Here is a 27,279-nt window from a genome sequence, read left to right as displayed (position 1 = left end):
GAGGTGTAAGGGGTGTGGCCCTGTGTCCCTAGGAAGGGTCTGCAGGAAAAGGACAAGGTGTGGCTGCTGCGGGAGCAGAAGCGCAAGAAGAAACTCCGCAAGCTGCTCCGGCGCCTGCAGAACAACGACACGTGCAGCATGCCGGGCCTCACGTGCTTCACCCACGACAACCAGCACTGGCAGACGGCGCCCCTCTGGACACGTGAGCGGGGCTGGCGGGGACCCAGGGGCCCCCAGCTGGTGAGCGCCTCCTCACCAGATCCTGCAGGTCTTTCAGGACCAAGTTCCCCAACATCATCAGGGCTCAAGTGCTCAGACAGGAACGGGCTTGGGGGCGGTGCTGCGGGCAGACTGGGCTGCTTCCTGCTCAGGGCCCGCTGTCTCTTCCTTCGGCAGTGGGGCCCTTCTGTGCCTGCACCAGCGCCAACAACAACACGTACTGGTGCATGAGGACCATCAACGAGACCCACAACTTCCTCTTCTGTGAATTTGCAACCGGCTTCCTAGAGTACTTTGATCTCAACACAGACCCCTACCAGGTACGGACAGCGTGGGCTGGAGAAATGGGGGCATGGGGCACAGGCGCTGCCAGTTAGGCTCCCCAAGGAGGTGACTACAGATTTTCCAAGTCCCGTGGAGGCCCTGAAAAAGGAGAAGTGAACGTGAAGGCAGCCGGAAGGCCGGCCTCCCTGCAAGCTGGCCTCCCTGCCTCTATCCTCCCGGCTGTCCCCTGGGGTGCACAGCCTCTTCCCTCTAACTTAGGCACCTGGCAACATTAGAGCAGGCTTGGTGGAAACGTGGGAAAACGCCTAGAACTTTGGAGCTTCAGGGGTCCCGAGGGTCAGGCCACAGCCCACAGATAATGGGATGGCCACTACCACTCATGCAGCACGCACCCTGTGCTTCTGTGTATGAACCTACCTGAGCATGGACAGGACTGAAGTAGCCAGAACATGTAAGACAAAAAGCAGCCGTGGAGTCTGGGGAGGGGAGTGTGTGTGTCCCTTCTAAACAGACAAGCACGACCCACGAGAGCTTCTCAGTAGCATGGCCTTGGTATTGTCCAATCTTCCATGTTTCAAGAAAAGCCTGAAAGCAAGTTTTAACACTAAGTCTGATTTTTAAATGCCAGCAATTCCATCACTTACCTTGCTTTGCTGTAATTACCTGTCAGGCTGCCAGGCTTCCTCCTTCAGTGGGTTATCCCCGTATTTTACAAAAGCGGGTAGCACAGCCAGTAGGTTACTGGGTCACCAGCAGCTCCCAGACCAGGTGGGGACCCAGGTCACTCCACCAGCCTTTGTCCACATGGCTTGCCTTCTCATCAAGAGGACCTGAGGGCTGTGAAGGGCTTCCCAGGCTTGGTAAATTTCCTGACCAGTGGCTCCAGGAGTTCAGTGTGAAGTACACAGAGGTGGTTTTTATTTTGAGTTTTCATTCACGTGGAGAGAGAACCTTTTGCTAGAGGCAAAGGGTAGTCCTGCCTATTCCCAACTCCAGCTCTTGCAGAAGTAGAGGTCACCATCCCCTTGCCCCATCTACTCCCCACCTACCTGAAATAAGTCCCCTGGGTGGGGGACCCCGTACTCACCTAGTTGACAACTTACCTTTTTTCCAACCAGTTGATGAATGCAGTCAATACACTGGACAGGGATGTCCTGAACCAGCTACATGTGCAGCTCATGGAGCTGCGGAGTTGCAAGGGTTACAAGCAGTGTAACCCCCGAACCCGAAACATGGACCTGGGTGAGTAGGCGCCCCAGCACGGAGAGTGGGGTGACCATGAGAGGGAACTGAGGAGGTCGTATGTGGTCCAAAGAGTGAACCCAGCATCACCAGGAGTTGGTGAAGTCTCACCAGTGGCTGAGAACATCCACCACCCTGGTGCTACTTCTGTGATAAGTGCCACCACTTACCAATCACTGCGAGCCCGGCAGGGTGCTGAGGCTTTTACATGCAGTAACTGGTAACCCTTCCCACAACCCTGAGGTGAATCTGCTGGTCCTCGTTTATGGACGAGTAACGTGACTAGGTGCAGGGCCCATGCATGTCACACGTTCCCCCAGGACACGTGCCGAGAGCCCAGACTCGGGGTCAGCCCCTGCCCTCAGCAGCATAACTGTGCCCATGTGCGCCTCCCCCACCGTGACCAGGGTCAACAGGACCCTAAAACTGATTGGGGGCACAGGAGCACAGGCGACTTACAAGGAGTCTCAGGGACAGCTCACCTCGTAACTCAGTCCACTCTGTCTGCCTAGGGGCCACATCGTAGATTTCTGACAAAAAAACCTAGTGTTTTAAAAAAGAAAAAGAGGCAGTTAGAGTTGGTCCTTCCTTGTGCCATTTTTGCCCTAAATCACCTGTTTCTCTTGTGTGTTTCTCTCCCCTTTAGGACTGAAAGATGGAGGAAGCTATGAGCAGTACAGGTACTGGTCTTGTTTTTAAAGCCTGAGAACAGCCCCGTATGGCAGCGCCCCCTGTGGTCTGACCTGAGGTTGAGACGCTGCCCTTTCTCTGGGCTGCCAGGGGCTGGGGGTCACCCACCAGTGATACGTGGCACCTTCAGAGACCATCTTAGTATATTCTTTGGGGCTCGCTTTTTCTTTCTTGGTGATGGTTAACACTCCTTCTCCTTTTGACACTTGAAAACTTAGGCAGTTTCAGCGTCGAAAGTGGCCAGAAATGAAGAGACCTTCTTCCAAATCACTGTGAGTTGAGGAACTGGTTTCCAAACAGATCTGGTGTGATCCGCTTCGTTCTGCCGAGGCTGTTCTGTGTGCATGCCCTCCCCACTCCTCTCGCCTGTTCCCCTAACGAGAGGGGAAGCAGTGACCTCAGTCCTTCCCGTGAACTAATATACTGAGATCCATTTTTCATGTTCTGATTTAATACTCTGTCTAATACACCGCTGTTCTCTACATGATCATCTGTGTTTAGTAAGCTCAAGGCATTCCTTAGAGGCTGAGCAGCATTTAGGTCTTGTCATTCCAGACATCTTGAAGGCTGTGGCTGCAGAAGCTCTACCTGGTCCCTCTTGTCAGCAGCGGGGTGGCCTCATTAAATGGTTTCTACAACATCCAAGCTATGAACTCACTCTCCAGTGCCAACAGGGGTGCTAAGAGGCTGTGGTCACCTGGAGAGGTCATTCTAGTCTAAAGGGAACCAAATGGGATGCAATTTGAATCCTCAGATTCATGGAGAAAAACCAAAAACACAGACAAGTGAGACTTTGTTCACACTGGCAGCTAATCTGACATTGTTACCACGCAGGCAAACCAACCCCCTTGGTGAGCTGCCATTTGCAACCTCTGGCCGACTCATTTCTTTCTTTATACGCACATCAACCTCTGTGGCTTTAACAGAATGGTACTAATGGGCCAGCTAAAGCATTCTTTGGTGCTACCAGAATTAAAGCACTTAAACTTTACATCTCACTTTCTCCTTAGCCATTATTCTAGCCAGGTCTTTAAGTGACATCTTCGCCAGCCACAGAGTGTTGTAAGCCAACAACTGACAATCTAGACAAACAGGTGGTCGCCAGCTCTTTGAGAGACCTAGAAATAAGCAGCAGCCACATCCTTGAGGCAAAGCTCACTCAACTGTAGGCCTGATTCAGAAATCCACAGGCAGCACGATGAATGAGCTGTTTGCTTTGTTCTACAGGGGACAGCTGTGGGAAGGCTGGGAAGGTTAAGAAGCACGAGATGAAGCATCAAAAAACAGGCATCATCCGACTGCACAAGGAAAACCCCTGTATGATTTCAAGCAGACCTATGCTGTTAGCCGGGAGGCCGGAGAGACACGGACCTTGCTTTCCGTCGACATGGCAGAATCTGGAAGAGAACCATCAGGAGTAGTGATACTTCTGGAAGTCCATTTTGCCCCTGCTTTTGCTTTGGATTATACCTCACCAGCTGCACAAAACGCATTTTCATATCAGAAAGTCACCACTAACCCTCTCTGAGAGGGTCACAAGGAAAGAAGAACAGAGATTTTTCTTGGAAATTTTCCCCAAGGGTGAAAGTCACTGGACTTTTTTTTTTTCAATCACAAGGAAAGAACAGCCCTGTTTGTTAAATCCTCTTACTGTTCTGGTTCGTCACCAAGCAGGCGCTAAGAAGCAGGGCAAAGGCAATGTGCAGGTGCAGGGAATGGTGCGCAGACATGACAGTGAGTCAACAGCAAAACGGAGGGGACAAAGTTCTACCTAGCAGAGCAGCCCTGGTTGCCTCTGAAGAAACTGACTTTACTGTACATACGTGACCGTTTACACGCTTGGGAACTTTTAGGTGAACCTAGTAAGAAAACCCAGTTTTCACGAGTGGTGGTGTCAACAGACGCTGTGGCCCATGTGAGAGAACCCCATGCGTTCGTGGACAGTTCTCCCTCACCAGATGCCATTTCTCCCAGGATTCTTTTGTTTTCTGTCCCAGAACTGATGCTTTTTCAAGTCCTACAAAAACATGAAGTTGATGTATGTCCCAAGTTTTAACAAAATTGTATTTGTAAAGAAATTTTGTAGTCTAAGTATTGTCATACAATGTTGAAAACCCCAGCCAATGACCAGCAGTTGGTGTGAGGTAACCTTTGACATTTTGTAAAAGGCCATTCTTGGGAACTTTTTTGGTGTTTGGGTTTTTTTTTTTGTTCAATTTGGAAGGGGGCACCTTGGGTTTAGACGGTATTTTAAGAGAGAATAAATAGTCATAATTGACTAGAATTTACCATGCTTCAGGCACCCCAAAGTTAAGTCTCACATCACACACCAGCTTCAGGACCGCACTTTTAAAAAGTATTAACCAACTGCAAAGCGGTTCACCTTAACCAGCTCTTCTTTCTGTACAGCATGGTCCAACCTGATGACGGTAGCCGTCAGAATGCTAGAATGGGAAGACGAACCACAGCCATCACCTACTCCAAACCATTTCTCCTTAACAGACAATCCCTAAGCATGCCCCTTGTCTAAGAACAGGTCCATGGTCCTCAAGATTTCTTTTAGCCTCACAGAAACTGCTACCATTATCTGAAACAGGATTCCTTAAACCTTATCTCTTACCTTTAATCCAATAAGGATTTAAAAAAAAAAAAAAAGGCAGCAGGCTCTTAGGCTTAAATAGAAACCTTTATTTACAGTGACATCCAAAATGATCAACAAATTGAGTCATAGCTTTCCACCCAACCATCTCATAAGTTATCCCATGTGGTTTGGATTCTTTTGCAGCGTAAAGAATGATTCAGATTTTTTAAAAGCAACATTTAATGTAAACTTGATTGAAAGTGAATTCATTCTCAATACTGTAAGTCAATTCCTGAGAATTTACATATTGCTCTCAGAATGACATTTCTATCTTCAAAATTCTACATATTGGAAAGAGAAGGGAAGAAAAAACACTCTGCTCACGATTAAGCAGTCTGCCTTGGAGCCGAACAGCAGCCCCAGCTTCTCTGCAGCAGGGAGAGTTCATCTATCCAAGAGGCTTCCCTCCTATGTGAAAGAACCCATGGCTTCTGCAAATAAAAAGACAACTGGGCAGGCACATGGGTAACTGGGAGTCCACTCTGTGGACCAAGGAACTTATAAGACAGCAAACCTGTTTGTAGCACCCCACCCTTATACACCCCCAACTCACCTTAGATATTAAATACTGATTAAGCAGTCCTATTGATTGATATTTACACCTTTCCATCCAGATGCACAATTTAGAAAAGTGGCATCACAATATGAACATTAACAATGGATTTCTATTTTTTAAACGAAGAAACATGTATCTCCTTTATATCATTTTGATCTTTATAAAATATATATTTATATATCTTTGGATTCAGCAAAAAAGTAAGTATTGGAAATATCTCACATTCTAAAAGAAAAGATACACTGTTCACCCAACAGATCCTAAGGTTTAGAAAGGGCGCGGGGGGGAGGGGGGTGAAGAGAGGTAGGCAGCAGGAGTACAGAGAATTATCCAAAAAAGATAAAAGGGGAATAAAGGTAAAAACAACCAATTACCTCAAGACTGGATCTATTAAAAGAAAATCAAAATCTTAAATTTGCACCAGTAAAATGAACAAGTAGAAAATATAAAAACCTATAATAAACTGCATTTTTTTCCCATATAAAACAGGGGTGCTGCCTTCTAGTTAGCCTGAAGTCAGGACTAACTGAGGAAATACTCACAAAACTTTTTTTTTAATTTTTAAAAGTCAAGGAAGGTAAGAGCACCATTCTATTTCTCCCCATACACATGTGACTTCAACAAGAAAGGTTCAAATACACCAGACACAACTGTGTCTAGAAAGAAACTCTTCCTCAGCTCTGCCTGTCTCCAGACAGGAGGATGTGTTATCTGAGAAGTACAGGCTACCAGGATGGAAGTTGATGGATTTACAATCTTAGAATTATTTTTAACCAGGTGGAGGAAGGTTGGGGGGAGTATGAAGCTCAAATCCACTCTGGTGGTGGTTCTGGAAATACAAGTTTCACTTATTCATAAGCAAGTCAAAGAAATAAATGATCTTACCTTCAGAGACACCTCGAAAGATTCGCTAAATGTGTGAAAAAGAAATTTAACTGCCTCTCAGTTATTGCTAGGAAATGACACCAAGGCTAACAGATATTTGAAATTTATAGACAGTCCAAAAACTCAATTTCATTCAACTGTTTGAACCTGATAAAGGTAAAGGGAATTAAACCTGATTTTCTTCCCTGCTCCCGACTGACAAGTGGCAGCAGCAGAAGGGCGCGGGGGGCAGAGGAGGGAAGGAGCAGAGGCGCCCGGTCAGGCTGCGGTTCTCAGCATGAGACCACCTGCTGTGGAGACGGAGCTCCTCGAGAAATCACCATAACGTGGCTAATTCTCAGGAATGGCAAGGACATCACATGAGCAGAATGACAAGGGAGCTGAGCAGACACCAGAAACCACACATTAAGGATTCTACTCCTGAGATCTCAACGTGGGACTCGGGTCCTAGCAACCAAAACCTTGTAGCACTCTTAAAATGGACAACATACTCAATTTGAAAAGAAAAAAAAAAAAAGACTTGCTTTTGTTTAATTTATGGACCGCTTAAAATCCAAGATTTTTTTAAATCAAATTGCTTGATCTTTTACAATTCTTGATAGCTTTTTTAAGTCTACTTCCCGTATCTACTCTCTCCCCCCAAATTAACAAAGTGCTTAATTCTGGTAGAGGAATTTCTTTTAAAACAATTTTAAATGCCTACATCTAAACAAATGATCTCTTTAAAAAGCATTTAGATTACGAGACTGAAAAGAGCGAGGCATCTAATGCTGGGGGCAAGGGAAAGCTGTGGACCTGTCCCCGCCCCTAGACCACAGAATTCAGGGGATGACTCTAACCTCACCATGCTGAACTTACTGAAATCAACAATGTTAAATATTTAGCTTCACAAACTCTGTAAAAATGAGTTGCTGTGACCTACAAAAAAGGTATATACATAATTTACATAATACAATATCTTAAAGGTCGTATTTACAAAAGAAAATCTATTCACAGAAACACTGCAAAATTCTGATTCAGAATGCAGTACCTGGCCTTGGGTTTTCTGCAGTTTATTTTCAAAAAGCATTATTGCTCTACCATATAGGCAAAGGGTGACACCAGTACTTTCAACAACAACAAATCAGAGTTCTCGTCCAACAGATTAGTTTAGACAAAAACCAGGAATGTGGTCCAGCATTCCTCAAGACCTCGAGAATATTGCATTTATCCACTACTTTTTAAATAAAGTGCACTCAGCTGCACGTTAGCATGAGAAAAACTGCTACTGCTGCGATTAAATACTGTCATCTCATTTCCCTTCTGCAAAGCCATCTGACACCAAGGACAATTCCTGGAGGTGAAGTATTATAGGATATTAGGAGCAGATCAAAATCCTATTTAGGAAAAAGCTAGGACAAACAAGAGTAGGGTCAGAGCAACGCAAACACTATCATTAAAGGAGAACTTGGAAATGCCAATTCCACGGGACAGAACTACCTGGTAGTGACAAAAACAAACACGCAAAGGCTGGGACTGTGCTCTTCACTCAATACTGCAACCAGAGAAACCGGACTTTCTAATCCCTCTTGATTTCTCCAATTTTCTCTGGCCCATCTAGATTTTTTTCCCAAAGACTGTGGGTAGCCACACATAAAACAGTGACACAGGAGCACTTCATGACCAGTAACACTCCACACCTCCAGAATCACATCCCTAAAAGGCAGAATGCCAAAAATATTTGTTTTAAACATGATACACAGAAGGAAGAAAAAAAAAACAGGTAGATATCACACTTCAGTTTAAAATCCAGTCCTGCTCAAATGACGTCACTGGGAATACTCTTGACAAAGATCAAAGCTGGTCCTCTCTTCAAAGCTGGGTGCCTAGAACAGTGATTCTTTACTCCCAATAATCCTAGTGCAGTGTCATTTTGTACAGTGATTTCCTTGGAGGTCCTGGTGTGGAGATGTCAGCAGTATTTCTGTTGGTAACCGGAAGAAACAGGAGTAAAATATACGCTTTGCCCAACTGAAAAGAACCTGTATGTCTACGCTGATGGTTTGCAACATGGCTCTGGCTGATTCAGTCCTCACATCCCAGACTTATAAAAGTATTAAACGGCTCAATGCCTTCAAACCAAAGGTGTTTTCCATGATCGTGTACTTTTTAAAGTAAAAAATCCAAGTTAAAAAGTCTACCTAGGACCTTAACATTATGGTTGAGGCTTTTTTCTCTCCGGAGAACAGGAAGAACTATTTGAGGAAGGAGAGGAAGAGACCCCGCTTCGCCCCCGTACCTGATCAGGACCCATGGGCATACCGGCCATGGGCATGGCGTTCATGGCCATCTGTCCCATGGGACCACTGCTGCCGTTCATATGCACCATACTATATGCCGCGGGATTCCCCTGGTGGGCAAACTGCTGCTGGGAAAAGGAGCTGTAAACAAAGTGGGACATTACCTCCTGGGTCATCTTCATAACACAGGACATGCACAAAGATACTAGCACAATTTTGTCAGTGTCACTGTACTTAAGCAGAAAACATAAGCAAAACACTCCAGCCCACCTTCTACTTCCACAGCTGTCTGTACTCAGTACCCTTGTGGATACGTGCATAGTAGGAAGGCATTACAAAGCAGAGGATCTCAAAAAACATTCTATAATAGGAGCCCAAGCCTTTTGAACAGGCTTGGCTGGGAAATGGTTAATTTATAATTAATTCCCTGAACTTCTGCTACTAGAACGTGAATGACTTTTAAAGTCCCCGCTCCTCACCTATTCCTGGCCAGGGTTCCTGACGGCCAGCCCTTCATTTCTGAGGACTGGTACATGGGTGTGGTCTGAGGGTGCTGCATCATGGGATTCTGGGAGGGACCCATTCTTGATGACATCATTGCATTAGGAGGACTAGACACTCGACCAAAGGCTGGATCTGGCTGCTGTCCCATCCCTTTAAAAAAAGAAGAAAAAGAAATTACAATGCTTAAATGCTACCTCCTCAGAATATCAGCTAACTTGATGTTCCTTTTCAAAGGTGGGAGAAGGTGGTGAGTATAAGAAAAAGATGCTGCCTGCCAGTAATTCTTCCTTCTCACCAAAGTGACACTAGAGCAACAGGCTCACTACACAGAAGTGTACTGTCTGGACCCCTTGAGGGGCAGTTACTGCAATGAACTTTCTGCATAAAAAAAAGACACCATATCACGCTACTCATCACCCTGTCCCTCTTTAGAGGTCAAGGGCTAGTGTTCCCAGCTGACAGCAATGCAACCTCAAATGTCATCTCCCCAACAGATACCTCCAGCCCCACCGCCACCGTGTTCCTGGAACCTTGCAAAAGCTGACCTGAAGAGGCAAATGCATGTCTATAATTAATATGTCCAAGCCACCAAGAAAAGGAACCCAAAAGGCCCACACAGTGCATTCCTCTCCCTGACTGCAGGGTTATTCTCTTCTGTGATACACTGGGGGGAGGACCTGGTAAGTCTTTCTTCCAAATTAAGATGTGGGGAACTTTATGAAAAAACAAGATCTGGAGGGGAAAAACTTCAGCTCTGACAGATTACCTATGTCAATTTCAATCCCCTGTGCACCGCCATAGACATTTTTGTTATTTTTAATTAATTTTGTTTCTCCTGTGAAAAAACAGAGTGAATAGTTTTTGTTTTTATATACAACAGATCTAGTCAATCTTATGTCCTTAGTGCTGTTACTCTGGGGAAGACACTGTCAAATTTACCATAATTTGGTGGATATGCAAACTGCTGGGGTGGAGCTTGCGGCATCGCAGGCCCTGGCAAAACCCCATCCATGCCGGGGGAAGCGGTCACGTTAGGGGGCGGGCTGAAGGCCTGCGGCTGCGGCTGCGTCTGCGTCTGCTGCATCATCACGGCCACCCTCTGCTGCCGGAAGTGATGGCTTAGCAGCTCCCTGCTGCGCTGCGCAACCATCTGGGCGTTCAGGAACCCCTGCTAGTACCCAACAAAGAACACATTTAAACACATACAGCAAGAACCAGCCAATTTCATACACAGAGTATCCCCACCACACATCAGAGGTATCGGAGAGAAACAATACCCAGTGCCTTTCTTTGTAATTACAAAAAACGAAATGCACAGTTCTCATCTGGTGGGAGCTTCCTGGCTCAGCGTGAGCACGTGTGCTAGGGGAGAACGGGGACGTGGAAATTATCTGGGGCCAAGAGACAAAAGGAGACAAGTCAGCAGGCTCTAACACAGCCAGACAACATTCCTCAAAGTGAGAGAACATTTAGGAATTGAATTTGAAGTCAAACATCTCATGAACTGTGAAATAAAACTACAAGAAAAAAAGGGTCTGGAATGAGAGTATGTTCTGAGGAGAAACAAAAAGAGAAGCCAAAACAAAAAAGGAGGGGATAGTTATACTCTAATAAGCAGTAATTCACCCCAGAAGGTCTTGTAGTCTCTCTAAACCTCCTGACAGAAGAGATGGAGGGTAGGGAGGTTACATGATCAAAGCACTGAACAAGGAAGCTGATTTGGGCTCTGCTGGCTTGGAGAGATCATCTCCAAAAAGCAAACACTGTCTTTTTGGAGAGCATCCTAGCTCAGCTTATACCGGATGTCTGATCATCAAAAAAAAAAAAAAAAAAAAAAAATAGATGTCAGTACTTCCGTGTAGGCCTAAGACTGTGAAAACGAGGCATTTCACAGTTGTTATTGTTTAACAATAATTATAAATAATATTTGAAGCCACAGTTAAGGGATTTTCGTGTAGTCATCTGCCTTGTGCACATTAAGGAAATACCTTCATACAATCTCCACCTTGAGCTTGAGGCAGAGAGAACTTTAAGAGCACCCCTCCTGCTACAGGAACACAGGCCACCTCAGAGGCTGTAACTGAGCAGGATTAGGAATGACTCATTTTCTTCTTTATATTTCTTGTAATTTCCAGTTCTACTCAGGGAGCAAACTGTTTCAAAACCCAGGAACAGAGAAAAGTTTACAGGTTATTTAAGTTTCTAAAAAGTTGGTGGCAACTCTTCACAACAGCAACTGATCACAAAGAGAATTAATTTGAAAAACACAAATCAGTGGGTTTTTATGAAACAATCTCTCCTCCTCTGATTCTTCCTAGTCACCAGCAGGAGAGAAGGGAAGAGGAAAAGTGTGATGGGACCAGGTGACGGCTTCTTAGACAAGAAACTTGGAAATATGCACTGTATTTGTTTAACATTTACTGAGGGTCAACCATCGGCCAAGCCCTGTGCAGGGCATTCAGCCGTGAAAATGGAGAGACCTGTTATTCTCACCTGGGAGTTCACCTGGGGCTGCATCATGGGCCTCATTACCGCAGCCCCACCAGCAGTGGGGTTTTCCATTTTCATTTCAAGTGCCTGACGGCTCTGATTCAAAAACTGGGGAAGGACAGACAGGTTGGTTAGAATGCAAGTAGAGCACATTAATGAGTCCACAACCTCAGCACCACCCAGCAAGGTCGCGATGGTATCTCTAAACCCATTAACCTGGATACGTCACATCAAAGCTGAATCGGTACACTCTCACCTTTTAAAAAGATTCGTTCTGAAAAGTACTTGGCTAGGATACAAACAATATAAATGATTAAAATTTTTTAAATGTGTTATGGTTAAAGAAAAAAATAAACAAATCTTAAAATACTAAGAGAGTTCAACTTTGAAAGCACAGGTTCCTTAGAGAGAGTGCTCAAATCAGTAAGTTTTAAATATCTGGCTACTAATATTAAGGACTTTTTAAAAATACAAATTATCTACCTCTAAAACTATGCAGCCATTATGAGACACTTTTCTCTTCTGCCCCAAAAGCAATCCTCTGACTTTTTTTTTCAACCTATACAACAGAAGATTCTCACAGGAAGGTATCCAACTCTAGTACAACCACTCCCTCACAAGGAGCCATCCAAATAAAATGTTACACAGAAATGAAAACAAGGAATTTCTTTAGCTGACAGAGAATGGAGAGCCAGTGGCAAGAGCTCTGAAGAACACAGTCTGAAAACAAACCAGAGGAGGAGGCCAAAGGGAAAGCCATGTGAGGCCAAGGCAGAGCATGTGACTGGTTACCTGCTGGCCCTGCAGCCTCTGCTGAAGCTGCATTCTAAGCTGCTTGGGGGTGTTTGTCCGGGGTCTCATGATGTTGGCCCTAGGGTGCACTCCTTGCAGAGGAAAACTGCCTTGCTGGTTCATCTGATTCATCATAGAGTTAAAAGATGGTGACTGTCCCTGAAGATTAAAGCCTCCTGGCATTGGAGGCCCCTGTGCTGGGTACGTCTGCCCATACAATGCTGTCTTCTGCTCCATCATTACTGCTGCTTCTTGGCCTTGGAAAGCATCCTGTTTGGGCTCCAAAGCTTGTCCCTAAACATCAAACACATAAATGAATGGTGAGAAAGCAACAGAAATCAAATGCTCTAAAGAAAGCAAAAAATAAAGTCAATATATGTGAACAATGCTGCTGTAGAATTCCAAAAGCAAAATCCAGTTTATTATCTGAAGTTCCATGAGAACGCAGAGTACACCCCATCTTCACACGGCTGTGTCCTAGTGCCTACCTAGTGTAGGGTCTCACACAGACAGTCAAATATTTTCTGAGCCAAATATCTACAATATAGAGAGAAACTGAGAAGTACTATTTATTCCAGACAAAATTTCTGTACCAACATGGACCTCCCATGCCAAGTGTAAAATAAATCAATTAAAATCACTGTGATCAATGAATTCTCCTGTGATTTTACAAGACTGTCTTTGAAGGTGGCAAGAGGCAAGTTTAGTAGAGACAGGTAAATCAACAGTAGCTCATTTCCCCTGGAGTGTATTCACCACATGAACAAAGACTAAAGGTGGTCAGTCATCCAATATTATTTGAACATGGGGAGGAGAAAGACACCCATTAGTTCAACACGTATTTCTTAAGTGTCTGTTATGTGCCAGGCATCACTTCTCTACGTGCTAGCCATGCGTACAATATAATGTTCAGCTAAAAAAGAAGCAAAAATAAATACTCTAAAGGAGGGGAGAGCCTGCCATGCTAAGGCAAGAAGAGCCTGACAGGTGCTGCATTCACCTTTATCATCTCAACCTCGGGCACAGAACAGCAAGTGTGCGGTCAGCACCCTCGCCAAGCCTCACCCTAAAGCACATTTCACCTCATAGTAACTGTGACAACTACTCTCGACTTTCTCCCACCTCTCTGGCCTTTCCTTGGAGGAATGCCGAGAGTTCATCAGTCCTGGGCCATCTTCTTTTCTCTTGCTACACTTTCTACCTTGGTGTTCTTATCTACTGGTAACATATGCCAAGTTTCTGTCTCCAGCTGAAACGTCTCTGAACTCTAATTCTGCTTATACAGATACCCATTCAACACCTTTACCTGGATGTCCCAGGCATCTCAAACTTGACATGTAGAGAACAAGAGTCGTGATTACCAACAGTCCCTCCCTCAAAAAAAGCCCACTTCTCCTCCAATCTTCCCTACACCACAGTAGATGGAGACACCTTTCACTTGGAACTAAAAGCCAGTAATGTCAATTCTTCACATTCTCCCTTTCCAAGATTGCACCTCTTGGATTACAGCTAAGAAAACAGACCAAGTGAACAAGATGGAAGTAACTCATAGAACTGTAACAGGGAATGTTTAGGAACAATTAAATTTCCACTAGTAGAGAACTGGTTAAAGAAACTGTTCAATACAATGGATACTATTTTGGCCATTAAAATTAAAGATGTATATATTAAACAGAAAAAGATGACTGACAATGACTTTCATAAAGTAAAACAGACTACCAAAGTATTTTAAAAGTCTGTTCCTTTTAAAATACATACTCAAAAGTTACTTATGACTCTGTTCCTACAAAGGACTTTTGATTTTTTTTAATATATACTTCGGTGATTTTTCTACAACGAACATTAACTTTTATCATGAGAACAAAGAAAGCTATTTCCAACTTAAATAAAATTTTAGTGGGTAGTTCAAGCTTCTCAGTCCTGTATAACCCTCATATCCTCCCCCAGCCAGGCAGGACACCACTCCCAGTGCCAGGGTCACCAGTGGCTGGGACCCCTGGGTGTACATCGTCATTGCTCTGTTTCCCACTCACCCTTTAAAAAGTTCTGTGTGGTGTTCGCCACGTTAGAGTGTAATTCTTTCTGTACCCACCTGTTTCCTCAACAAAGATTGAGCCCTCAGCATCTCTCCTGCTTATCACTGAACACACAGACTTACACAGCGCACCCTCCACTATAAAATGTACCTGTTTCAAAACTACAGGTCTGTGAATGGCATATTTTCATAAGGCTCAAAAAGTAATTGAAAATAGGAGATTATGCTGTTAGGACATTCACAGATTTACCGTCGTTTTGTTTAACACACAAAAAAAACTTGCCTCCTCAAGAGTACACACTGGTTGGCCAGGTAGTAGAGAGAAGTAATTATGAAAATGAGGACTCTTAACTAACATAAGCAGAAAGCAGCATTTTTAAAACTGTATGGCAGTTTTACTGGCTCATTTTATGGATGCCTAAAATTTGACATCTTTATAAAATAGTAGGTTGCTGGAAGTACTATCACAATTATCAAGTACATTTGCTAAATTAATGCTGGTATCCACGAACGTAGTGATGTATTATCATAAGTAACAGGAAAGGTACACACAGGGGCACTCTTGTGCATGGCTTCATAGGTATGAATACACGCGCGCATGCACGCACACACTCGTATTTCCACATTACTGCTGCCTACTTGATTTACAAGTTCAGGAATGCCCAGAGCTCTGTCAATTTCTTCCAGGCCTGTGGCATCTGTGTTGCTCAAGAGCGTGTGCAGCTGGTCCAACAATGCTCTTTCATCGCTCTGGCCTTCTAGGTTAGAAGGTGGCCCAAGGAGATCATCCAGGGAATTCCTAAGAAGTGGCCTGGTAAGAGATGTACAATCAATTTCAACGGTGCTTTTTTTTTTTTAAATAACCATGCACAATATTTTTAATATGCAGTAACTCAAATACTACAAGCATAAATAAAAAACCGAGTAGCAAAGAAGAGCAAATGGCATCAGTTTGAATTTAAGACCCACAATTTTAAATCTCAAAAGGTCATCTCCGACCACATCTAGCTTGTCACTCCCAACCCCACCACCAAAATATAACTGCTAGGCTCCTTGGCATTTATCTGGGGGATAGCAGAGATGTGAGGGGAGACTGGAGCGATGGAAGAGGATGCTTGTTTTCAAGACCCTACAAGAATAGACATGGTGATAATTAGGACACTTGTTAAGCGGAAGCAATCAACAAAAGAACAGGAAAAAATATTGAACTGAGCCCAGGGATCTACCAAAGTAACTTGGTGTTAACACTTGGCCCACAAAGCTTACGTATTGATAAGCATAATACAAACTCCATACCCCCACAACAATGCCACAGTTCTAACACATTACAGGGGCATGGAACTAGACATTTATCCAACCTCAGAAAAATTTGGTGAAGCACTCAAATTAATGAACTCGTGTAGTTACACTGCTGTCTCCTCAACACATCAATTCACTTTTCTTTGCTTTTTCTTTTTTTTTTTTTTTAATAGAGGTTCTAGGGATTGAACCCAGACCTTGTGCATGCTAAGTCCACACTCTACCACTGAGCTATACTCCCAGCCCACTTTATTTTAGAACTCAAGTTGAAGCTGACATTAACCGGTGGCCTTTTCCATGCAAATGAGTTACCGACCAAGCAAAAAAGGAAGGAAGGAAGGAAGGAAGGAAGGAAGGAAGGAAGGAAGGAAGGAAGGAAGGAAGGAAGGAAGGAAGGAAGGAAGGAAGGAAGGAAAGATAAGACGAAAGACAAGACAGGAAAGAAAGGAAAGAAAGAGACATAATCCATCTTTCTTTTACAAAAATAAGACTGCTATATTTCACTTTCACCTTCATCCCTGAAATGCCTGAAATAATTTTAGAAAAGAATTATCCAATTCTTAATGAATTCTCTGGAAATGGAGGCTTACCCTCTGCGCATCATCTTGTCTAACTGGTTTACCCCCTTGCTCATGGAGGAGGACTGTTACATCATGAGACCAGCACCATACATGGAGGCTCTCGGGTGTGATCGCTCAGCAGCCTGACAGCCGAACATACAATTCTGTTTCCTCCCTCTCCCATGAAGGCCACTGTCTGCTACCTCAGGCTCATTTTTACAGTTGGCAACTGAGTCCCTCAGTTACTGAGAGTTTTTCCCATTCTCTTTCAGGATTGTTCCTGTGCTCTTTTCTAGATAACCCAATGCTAACAGTTTCTTCAGAATCACTTGCTAGAGCCCCACCTATTTTGAGTCCCATGAGGGCCTTGTTCCATGGACAGCATGCCATCTGGCCAGGAACCAGGTTGGTTTGACGGTGCTGCTTGGACATAAGGACTGACTCCCATGCCCATGGGAATCTCACCAGGCCCTGGTGGAGCAAAAAGAAAGGATAAATTTTCAAATAAGCCAATGGGAGAAGTTGAAAAAAACATTGGATGTTCTAGGTTATGAAGGGGATGCTTACGCATCTGAAGCATCTGAAGCATCTGCTGCTGCTGCTGCAACATCGGCCTTGCGCCTGGGATGCTACTGGACCGAAGAGGCATGGTGGGCACTGAGCCACCCACTGGAGGCCTGGGTAAAGAAGCATTATACTCCGTTTCTGGTCTCCCCATGGAGTTTGAATTCACAGGTTCCATTCTGCTGGCCTTTGGGTTTGGTAAGCCCCAGTCTCCCGAGGAAGGAGTCTGGTTCACAGTCACATTTCTGTTTGGTCCACCTGAAACAGAAAGGATTAGGTCTTTTCCATGTTGGAATGAAATCCTTCTCTTATCATTTAAGTACAGTCATCATACACAATATCAGCCTTGACCAAAAAAGTGCTTTGTCCCTCTAAGAACAGGGCTAGCAAGCTCTTAGTTCCAATAGGCCACTGCAGGCATGCTCCCGCTTTACTGCACGTCACAGATGCTGCATATTTTACAAATTGAAGGTTTGTGGCAACCTCGTGTTGTCAGACAATGGTTAGCTATTTTTAGCAATAAAATGTGTGTTAAGGTACATACAGTTTTTTGGAGACACGATGCTAGTGCACACTTAACAGACTATAGTATAGTGTAAACATAACTAACATGCACTGGGAAACAAAAAAATTCACGTCACTTGCTTTATCTTGTTATCTGCTTTATTATGGTGGTCTGGAACAGAACTCGCAGTATCTCCACGTATGTCTGCATTGCCGTGTATTCCTTCGTTACAGGTTAAAAAATGTTTTGGACCAAAAACGTCCTTAAGAGTTTAAATCATCCAGACACAGAATACATGAAGGATACTCATGAACAAAACATGCTGTTATTCAAAAACCTGTTTCTGAATTCCAATTAAATGGCTTTAAGTATTTTCACTTTGCTTTTCCCAAAAGAAAATTTTAATCATAAATATTCATCACAAATAAACATACCCATATTTGAGCCATAATTTTCCTGACCATCCATCATTCTTGGATTGCCACCCAACATGGGCTGCTTTGGTAACATGGGGAAAGCACTCATATTCTTTACTGGAGGGCTTGAGCCAACAGAAACAGGGCTGTCTAGAGACACTGCTCGGTTACACGGTGGACGAACAGACTGCACAGGCTGTGGACTCCTCAAACCTGTTAAAAACATAGAAGCACAACACAGAAATATCCTCTGATGATTCCGTACATAAATAATCAAGTACAAGACATAAACACCAATATCACCCACCCAAGAATGTCTTCCTTACTAAAATGGTCTTCCTTTACAAAGTACTAGGCACCCAAAAGAAGGAAAAAAAAAAAAAGCCTCATATTCCAAATAAAGTAAAAAACCAGAGTCTCACTGTTGGCTGAAGCACTGGGCATTGCTCTGTAGCCTGATACGGTCATTCATATTCTGCTTCACTTAATATTGGAAATTTTACCAATGTTTCAAACTCCTGGAGGTTCTTCAAAATGCACACTTAAGTGGCTTCTCCGTTTAAAATTTTTCAATTAAATGTAACCAGGTAAGTTGCCTTCTAATCAAAGAAAAATACAAAGTTTCCTCCTAATCTTTTTCTTCTTCCTTTTTCCAATCTGTTTGATTGCTCTGATTACCCATTTTGGTTTAGGAAATAGTGCCACTAAAAATGAATAACCACCATCCCAGGTAACTATGAATTAATCTTTTTCAATTGACACCATATATCCTTGCTAAACTGATGAATAAAGAAACACACAGCTATAGGAGAGAGGCTGGGTAAGAACCAACAAACACCAACGGAGAAAAATCTCATAGCTAAATGACAAGATTCTATAAGTTAGTGTCAAAGGATCAGTTTTGATTTGCTTTTTAATCCAATTCTCTATGCCTAAGAAAAACACAGGTCCTAGTACTTACCATTCACCTGGAATAATCAAAGATGAACATTTTATAAGTGCCGTGATGGCTGGCATCATCTTAGAAATGGGAAATTTTTAAATATAGGAAAATGTCCAAAAAGCATTTAAAACTTATACATTATAAATTACTATAAGAAACTGAGAAGCAGAACTCACATTTAAGAGTTGGATCCCAGTCTTAGTGTAAGAATACACACAAGCGTGAAGAAAAGCTTAAACGGCAGCAAGAATAAAACCTAGTCGTTTCTTACCCAGAGAATTAGCTCCTTGAAACATCTGTTGTTGCCTGGTTCCCAGATTGCTACTGTTTGTGGATATGGAATTACTGTAAAAATCAGAACTGGCCAGATCACCAAGAATAGCATCTAGATTATCCAAGTCTCCAGACCCCTAAAAACAAAATTTTTTCATTAACCTGTGTGCATTACTAGACACATAGTTTGTATAAACTACTCATCAGAAGGGAAGAGATGAAATGGAGACAAGAAAAGCCCAACAGTTACCTGAAATGACAACGTCCAACTTACAGGCTACCCGACTATGACCCCCACCCCAATCCTCCTTTAAAGCAAGAACAGTTCAACTCCTGAGATAAACCCATAGGTTTGAAGGTGCTTTCAAAGAGGCAGTTTTAAATTTACACTAAATGTTTAATTCTCAAAACTGTGGGATATTTTCCAGCTAACATTAGTCAGAATCGTTAGCTGACAGAGATGTCTGCCTCTATACGTACTTCTGAAAACACGTATGATTAGTAATAAAAACAAGCTGATATTCAACAAGATACTCACGGGCATGCTTTAAAAGGGGCTTTTGGTCAGTGTATTTAAAGAACACTGGGTTAAACAAAGTTAAACAGGTATCCTCACAGCAGGACTCCTCCAGGAGTTTGATTTTCTCAGGTGCATGTTAATGTCTCCCAGAATAGTGTTACTCAAGCAGAGTTTGGGAAATGCTTTAGAATGCGATTGTGTAAAAGGATTGTGATTTTAGGTAAAAATCAAAATTCTGTTGCTTAATACTATACCCTTACTGACCCAGTTGCTCATTCCAACAATAAAAACCTCCATGAAAAATTTCAAATTGGCGACTAATGAAGTATCGTCACATTTTAAAGCAAACACATCTGATACTTCTACGTTACATAATATACTTTACTGATGCTCAAGAGTTACAAAAAAAGGACAGTGCCAGATTAACTTCCATTAAATAAACCTAAAGCAGAAAGTAAGATTTTGTGTGTAACACACAGCCTTTCTAACACAGAAATGCAATGATGAAGCACAATGACTAAGCTGCAATACAGTGAAGACAAATTACCTCTTCACTTGCTTCTGTCTTAATTTTAGACTCTTTCTCTTGACTTGAGCTGGGAATGGTGGAGCTGCTGCACTGGCTCATTTTACTGTCCACGCCTTCCACTTTGGGCTGTAGTTCTTTGGAGAGTGTGTCACTAGGGTCATCCCTGTCCAGAAGATATCTAAGCAGAGCATTATTTTCCTTCTTCTTAGGACTTAACTGCTCCTGCTTGACGTTCCCTTCTGCACAAGACGTCGTACCACTAGTGTCCTTCCCAGTGGCTTCGGCAGTAATCTTGGCGACTTCAGCTGGTGAATTTCCGTTCTGCAGCAACTTGTGCAAAATCCGGTGCTTCTCCTGCAGCAGTGACCCGTGCATATTGGACGTGGAGGACACGCCTCCAGGTGTTGAAGAGGAGACCCCAGAGGGGCTGGTGACACTAACGGCAGAGTCTTTACAACTTGAATCCAGAGGGGAGCTGGTCAAGGAGGAATGCCCCCGGTCATCAGAAGAACAGGTAAGTAACTGCAATAATTTTTTGTGACCTTTGCTTTCCAGAGGACCTCTTTGATTCTCTGACCCTTCCATGCTGCTCTCCTTACTTTCTTTGTCACTGTGGTGATCCCTGCTATTTGACTGACACATTGAACTCTCCACTGGATTCTGGTCGCAATACAAGCCTAGGGGACTCCTGGAATCCTGACTGTTAACTTTACCTGGCTGCGTTATATTCATATTGGGAGAGTTATCCAATTTGGGGCCTGGTGAAGACAGAGTAGATAAAAGAGAAGTCCCCACGCCCTCACTGATAGCTTGAAGGGCACTGAGAGAGCTGCTAGAAAAGCTGTGACTCCCAGTATTGCCAGAAGATCCCATGGGAGAGTGTACACCTGGATTTGGAGAAAAATTAGGGAAAGAATTAAGACTATCAGATGCTATAACAAAACACCACTTAACACATTAAAGTTTCTTTTTTAAAAGGAGCTAGCTTTACTAGAATTATAGTGGTATGGAAAGAAAGGAATTACTGAAAAAGAAAAAAAATTAAGAAAAGAGATGCAACATGAATACCTGCGACAGGAGAAAACTGGTGTGAGGCCATTTTTGGACTCCCACGATTACGAGGAGAAATCATGATACTCTGCTGGCTGGAGCTGAGGCCAGGACTGCCGTGCGGAGGGCTGCTCATGCTGAGACCGTAGCTGCTGTTCTGGTAGGAAGCTGGTGACTGCATGCCTGGCCCGGGGTTCACTGAAGCCATGCTACCAGAAGCCCCATACCTAGCTCCAGCCATCTGTCCCGCGGGGCTGGGGTCAGCCAAGCCATAGGTCCTGCCGCTCAGCATCTGTAAGCCCTGGCTGGGCGACATGTTCATGCCGCCTACTGCACTGCTGCAACCAGCTGCTGGAGGTCTAATGCCTTGTCCAACAGGATTTGGGTTTGGTCTATACCCATTCTGTTCCCTGTAAAGAAACAGAACATCAATTTTTCACTAAAAAATTACAGGTAGATGTTAAACGCCTGAATCAGATTTTTTTTTTTAAAGGACAAAGTAAGTGCCTCAGGAGCTTAACTTCTCTGGCACCATTCCAATATCTAGTGGCAATAACAATCTAGATATTGACCAGTTATTAACCTAATAGCATCCTTTTTAATAACAGCAGCCACAGAATCTAAATGAGTGACACCAGAGCACCATAAAAAGCCCACAGCTATGTCAGCTGGAGTCTCAAAGGGGCTTTACCAGAGTTCAAGGGGTTAACCTGGAGATACCTGCAAATTACTCAAGATAATTAATGGGTGAATATTCTCCTTCATGTGTTGCCCATTTACCACTAGCAACAGCAACTATTTATTTTTAACATCTACCTTCCAATTTTAAATTCAACTCCTAAAAGCAATGTAACAAGTCATTAGAATGGAAAGTAACAGAGGTAGTCAGATTTTATATGCTCTTTTATCCAATAGTCTTCCCATCCTCCAGTTTTCCCAGGAATTAATTATTTAATGAACAAATCCTCATTTTCACATAAAAATACAACCTTGAAGAAGACAGATCATGTTCCAGGATTCTAAGTGCACTTCAGCAAACCCAACAACCTGCATACCTTCTCTTATTTTCTCCCTTTTTACATTAATAATAAAGCAACAGGGGAACCCTGCTGCATTTAATATGAGCACACGCAGTAATCTGGTATTACCTCTGAAGAAAGTGGGTTGAGACAAAGCCGTGACGATCATTTGTTACAGGATTTCGGAAGAGCTTGCTCTTTGTTTGTGCAGTCACTATAGTGCCATCAGCTAAAGAGAATCGATACACTGGGGTTTCTGCATGGCCATGGATGTAAGCTGTTAGAGAAAACATCCCATTACTAGTAACTACAACTGGCATAACAAATACGTACAGGAGAAGAGAGAAAGAAAATATACCCCAATGCAACATTTTCAAAATCCAGTGAAAGACTGGGCCTCACCAAAATTAGCAACAGGCTAAAATAAGAACGCTCAGGAATCACTTTCCCACCCCACACAGACACATCAACCGCTACGGTCAGGTATGTACTTACTGCGCAACAGCATACCAGACACAATGACGAATAAGATCAACAATCAACCTCCAAATCCCTCACCTTCCTGATAGTGACGTTTCTGGGACCACGACTGCCCATCATTAAGACTAAAAAATCTCTGGATGCACCTTCGGATTATATCTTCAAAACCGGGCCTCATGGAGGATCTCAGCGAATTCATATCTATATTGACAACTTTTCCTATTAAGCAGAAAATAAAAGATGTAAATCCAACCCACAAGTATCTGTTGGTTGTATACTGCACAGCTTAGTACTGAAGAACAAAATAAAGACATTAAATCTACCCCATGTTCTCTGGTCCAAATTTCTGCTATTTTCAGAGCTTCTCTCTTTAAGGACACAGGCTTGCAGGATTCTCTGACACTGAGTGTTCTGCGATATCTACTAAAAGAGTATTATCACATAACTCCTTTTACCTTTTGAATGTATAGAATATATCATGTCTAGATTACCTCAGGTTCATCTTCATTTAAAGGAAAAAAATAATACCAGTAAAACTGTTTAACTGAAGATATTCTGTCCCTGAAATCATGAACCAAGGGAAAAACTTGCCTCAGCAGTTAGAGGGACAATTCTCTCCATCGGAGAGGTGACTGCATCTTGGGCCATTCAAAATCTAAACTAGGAAGATTAACCAAATACTCACTTCCACAAGTATGGACGTTTCCAACAACTTTTCCTTAACATCAGATACACTAGAGAGATGGAATATAAACAACACAAAACTATTACAAAATTAAAGAAGATTTTGTGCAGATGGCCTTCAAAAATGGCTAGGCCTTTTCATTTTCTGACCAACAAACACCTTATAAAAAGTATCAAAAGAGGAGCCAAGAAGAAGAGTGGTTGCTCCACTTTTAAAGAAAGATTTGTCTGACCTGAAAGTACAAGCTATGTTTGATATAAAAAAATATTGGGGAAAATCCCAAGACTCAAGGAACCAAAATTGCTTCGGAAGGCCTCAAGAGTTACACTTTCAAAGTGAGCCTTATAGCTCTGCCTAATGCTGAAATTACATTTAGAAAATTCAAAATAATTACTGACAATGTCCAAGGCAACAACTGTGATAAACATCCATGACATGATGTCCGTCAACAAATGACTGGATAAAGATGTATACATATCAAATAGAATACTACTTATCCATTAAAAAAAATGAAATAATGCCATTTCAGCAACATGGATGAACCTGGAGATTATCATACTAAGTGAAGTCAGACAGAAAAAAGAGAAGTATCATATGATTATCACTTATATGTAAAATCTAAAAACAATGACACAAATCAACTTATTTACAAAACAGAAATAGACTGAAAACACTTATGTTACCAGAGGGGAAAGGTGGGAGAGGGATAAATTAGGAGTTTCGGATTAGCGGATACAAACTACTATATATAAAAAAGATAAACAACAAGGTGCTACTTATAGCACAGGGAACTATACTCAGTATCTAATAATAACCTATAATGAAAAAGAATATATAAGTATGTGTATAACCTAATCACTATGTTGTACACCAGAAACAGTGTAAATCAACTACACTTCAATAAAACAATTTTTTTAAAATCCATGACATGGATTTCTATGACAAAATATGCTTCCTGATTAAAAAACTTCAAACTATGAAGGAAGCTTATGTTGATGTCAAGACTACAAATGGTTGCTTTTGTCTGTTTTGCACAAGTTTTACTAAAAAAAAATGTAATATTCATTCAGACAACCTCTTATGCTCAAGACAAACAGGTCCACCAAATTTGGAAGACAATGAAAATCATGACTCAAGAAATGTAGACGAATGACTTGAAAAAGTGGTCAGTAGTTTCATTTCAGAAAAATTGGGAAAGATACAGGAAAGGTCTGCCTATCTATCCTCTCCATGATGTATTTGTAAGAAAAGCTAAAACGCTGAAAAACTCAAGTTTGGACTGGGAAAACTTGTGTAGCTTTCATGGTGAAAGATAGTTCTAGAAAAGCTACTGAGAATGCCAAAGGCACTAATGTTGGATCAGCCACCAGCTCAAGAATCTATTTAAAACTGAGATCTGATGGTAACAAATAAAGAATCTTGGGGGGGGAGGGGTGGAGAAGGGACAAACGCATTCCATGAAAAGAGTAAACTACATGTACACTGTGCCAGAGTAAGAATCATCTGTCCTCAACCACTTCTGAGAGCCACATGGCAAACACAAAATAGATGTTCAGGAAAAAGTCGTTAAATCAAACACATCAGGAACAGAGAAGAAAATCTCTCCAGAGGCCAAAAAAAACCGAAACAAAACAAACAACACACAACTGTACTGAGTACAAACCTCCCACAAAAGAACAGATAGAAACTGGAAGGTACCAACCACAGCTATGGTAAGATGGCTCTCAGATGTTAACCAGACAGAAGCATTTGATTCTTTTTGCTTGGTAATTTCTAACCTTTATAATAAATAGGTATTGCTTTTGTAATAAAGGAAAATATCGATGAGATAATTTTTTAAGGTTCTAGTCACTAAACTACGTGCTTAGGTAACAATTTTTTATTTAGCATTTTCAATTACAAATAACAATATGTACCCTACATTTTTAGGGGGAAAATTTAAACTGACAAATTATAACAAATGCAAAGAATCTGAAAGGTTCTCTATTCTGCAAGGGTAATATAAATCATAAAAATTCCTATTACCAGGTTTGATAATCTGAAAGTGAGGAAAGACAAAATTTTCTATTATAAAGTAATATTCATCAATGTAAATTCAGAATACAAAGAACTTTTTCATCTGTAAAAATTAATCTCAAGCAGCCTGGCATACAATGATGATGACTTCAAAAATAGCTAGTTTTTATAGTAAAATATTATCATGTGTGTATGTGTACATAGAATATATACCTGTGTATATATATATACAAACACACATATATAATAGCTCTGTATTGTATGTTTATTTAAACCTATTCCTCTTTCTCAAATTACTTATTGAAGGTTCACATGGTGGACACAAAGTAAATAGTACAGGCTTTGACATCAGGCAGACCCAGCTGCAGACTCTATCAGTCATGCTTGTGGACTTGTCCCCAGGCCTCTATTTCCTCATCTCTGGGATGGAGCATATGTGACAACCCTGGGCATCACCATTTAGGGTTAGATAATCACAAAAGTGATCCTGAAGGTAAATACAGATAATATTGGCACTGTGTTTAATTTCATCATTGTGCCTTATCAACTCCACTGGCTTTAAATCTTTACTCTCATGGTCAAAAAACGGTAAACTAAGACTGAATTCATGTTGATGTCAAGAATTACTCCTAGTAATTACTCCTAGTAATTCTCATTAAATCACCTATTTTCTGAAGTGTGTTTCTTTATGAAAAATGGGTTTGAAGTTACAGAAAAGAAGTACTAAATTCTGATTTGAAATGCGATTAAGAGAGAAAGCCAAGTTCCTCTGTATTTTTTTGTTTGTTTATTTGAGGGATTTTAATACACCCAACTCAAATGCCTATGGTTTTGGTGAATCTCCTGTAGGGCTGTATAAGAAACATAGGAAATAATCCATGCAAGGCATTCACTATAGGCACAAAATGATGGTGCCCCTATACAAATAGTTAACTTTTATAAAAGTTTCCAAAGTGAACAAAATGTACACACACATACACACAGTTTTTACCTGAAAGATCGTGTCTAGTAATAAAGCTCTCAGGGTTTGATGGAAATGCTCTCTCTCCTGTAGTAACACGGCGTGCCACACAGATCATACAGGACTGCAAATCTACAATAAAAAAATGTAACTAGGTAAGGATTATATTTACCCTTTGGATATGTCTGTTCAGTAGGCGAATAAGGACATGGAATTCAGAAAGAAGAACTACAACAATGGCGATTATAGAAGTACAAGTCTGGCTGTTACCTGCCTGATGAACATCACAAACGTGATCGCTCTTACCTTCCCCTTCCTCCATCATAGCTCGTGGCTGGGACAGAGCAAAGCACTGCATTGTTTCATATCTCTGGCGCATTTCAGGACTAGTATTTATGTTTTCCATAATATCATGTGGCATTTTCATCAACATACGGCAACTAAATGTATGGCTTTTTTGTCGCTGGGTCTCATTTGTCCACGTAACTCCATTAACTTTGGGAAACAAATTGAAAGAAGTTTTTTAAAAGTTGGCAATTCAGTCTACAACAATAATCAAGAATTTAAAGCTACATATTTTTTCATTACACATTTTCCATAGTAATTTTCACACTAACATTTCAAAATGGCAATATATAAAACATAGGAATAAACTCGATTTCAACAGAATTTGAAGACATTTGTAAGATAGCTCACTTATATTTTGTAATTCACTGTATATTTCAGACCCATGAAATGTATACCAAATTCTAAATTCGTATTTGAAAATTTTGCTATCTACCACTTGCCTTGTTCTATGTAAGTCTGATCACTTGGCTATCTAAAAGGTACATTCAATTTT

General features: G+C 42.0%; 2 protein-coding genes and 1 pseudogene across 12 annotated transcripts in view; 2 read left to right on the top strand and 1 right to left on the bottom strand.

Moving 5' to 3' along the window:
- The window catches only part of SULF2 (sulfatase 2), a 109,685-nt gene extending 105,067 nt beyond the window's left edge, over nucleotides 1-4,618 (top strand). For 4 of the 5 annotated variants that reach the window (XM_032461324.1, XM_032461327.1, XM_032461322.1 and 1 more), the window contains 6 exons: nucleotides 33-202; nucleotides 397-539; nucleotides 1,623-1,746; nucleotides 2,393-2,426; nucleotides 2,655-2,708; nucleotides 3,664-4,618. In XM_032461324.1, coding sequence (XP_032317215.1) covers nucleotides 33-202; nucleotides 397-539; nucleotides 1,623-1,746; nucleotides 2,393-2,426; nucleotides 2,655-2,708; nucleotides 3,664-3,694 — 556 coding nt within the window. In that variant the 3' untranslated portion in view covers nucleotides 3,695-4,618. The remainder of the gene's footprint in view (nucleotides 1-32; nucleotides 203-396; nucleotides 540-1,622; nucleotides 1,747-2,392; nucleotides 2,427-2,654; nucleotides 2,709-3,663) is intronic. The other variant, XM_032461326.1, reaches the window with a different exon arrangement.
- A 485-nt stretch (nucleotides 4,619-5,103) lies between these two features.
- The window catches only part of NCOA3 (nuclear receptor coactivator 3), a 105,735-nt gene continuing 83,559 nt past the window's right edge, over nucleotides 5,104-27,279 (bottom strand). For 5 of the 7 annotated variants that reach the window (XM_032461315.1, XM_032461317.1, XM_032461319.1 and 2 more), the window contains 17 exons: nucleotides 26,745-26,933; nucleotides 26,469-26,570; nucleotides 22,855-22,995; nucleotides 22,426-22,573; nucleotides 21,296-21,687; nucleotides 20,246-21,114; nucleotides 19,177-19,315; nucleotides 17,981-18,175; nucleotides 17,045-17,299; nucleotides 16,822-16,948; nucleotides 15,258-15,429; nucleotides 12,584-12,877; nucleotides 11,795-11,899; nucleotides 10,241-10,472; nucleotides 9,277-9,451; nucleotides 8,797-8,938; nucleotides 5,104-8,481 (listed from right to left, as the gene is read on the bottom strand). In XM_032461315.1, coding sequence (XP_032317206.1) covers nucleotides 8,470-8,481; nucleotides 8,797-8,938; nucleotides 9,277-9,451; nucleotides 10,241-10,472; nucleotides 11,795-11,899; nucleotides 12,584-12,877; nucleotides 15,258-15,429; nucleotides 16,822-16,948; nucleotides 17,045-17,299; nucleotides 17,981-18,175; nucleotides 19,177-19,315; nucleotides 20,246-21,114; nucleotides 21,296-21,687; nucleotides 22,426-22,573; nucleotides 22,855-22,995; nucleotides 26,469-26,570; nucleotides 26,745-26,933 — 3,689 coding nt within the window. In that variant the 3' untranslated portion in view covers nucleotides 5,104-8,469. The remainder of the gene's footprint in view (nucleotides 8,482-8,796; nucleotides 8,939-9,276; nucleotides 9,452-10,240; nucleotides 10,473-11,794; nucleotides 11,900-12,583; nucleotides 12,878-15,257; nucleotides 15,430-16,821; nucleotides 16,949-17,044; nucleotides 17,300-17,980; nucleotides 18,176-19,176; nucleotides 19,316-20,245; nucleotides 21,115-21,295; nucleotides 21,688-22,425; nucleotides 22,574-22,854; nucleotides 22,996-26,468; nucleotides 26,571-26,744; nucleotides 26,934-27,279) is intronic. The other 2 variants (XM_032461320.1, XM_032461321.1) reach the window with 2 other exon arrangements.
- LOC102517556 lies at nucleotides 23,585-25,940 on the top strand (annotated as a pseudogene).

Source organism: Camelus ferus, chromosome 19 (genome assembly GCF_009834535.1).
Source record: "Camelus ferus isolate YT-003-E chromosome 19, BCGSAC_Cfer_1.0, whole genome shotgun sequence".
NCBI classification, from domain to species: Eukaryota; Metazoa; Chordata; class Mammalia; order Artiodactyla; family Camelidae; genus Camelus; species Camelus ferus.
The sequence above is the reverse complement of the archived record's forward strand: the minus strand, read 5'-3'. Positions and strand labels throughout refer to the sequence as shown.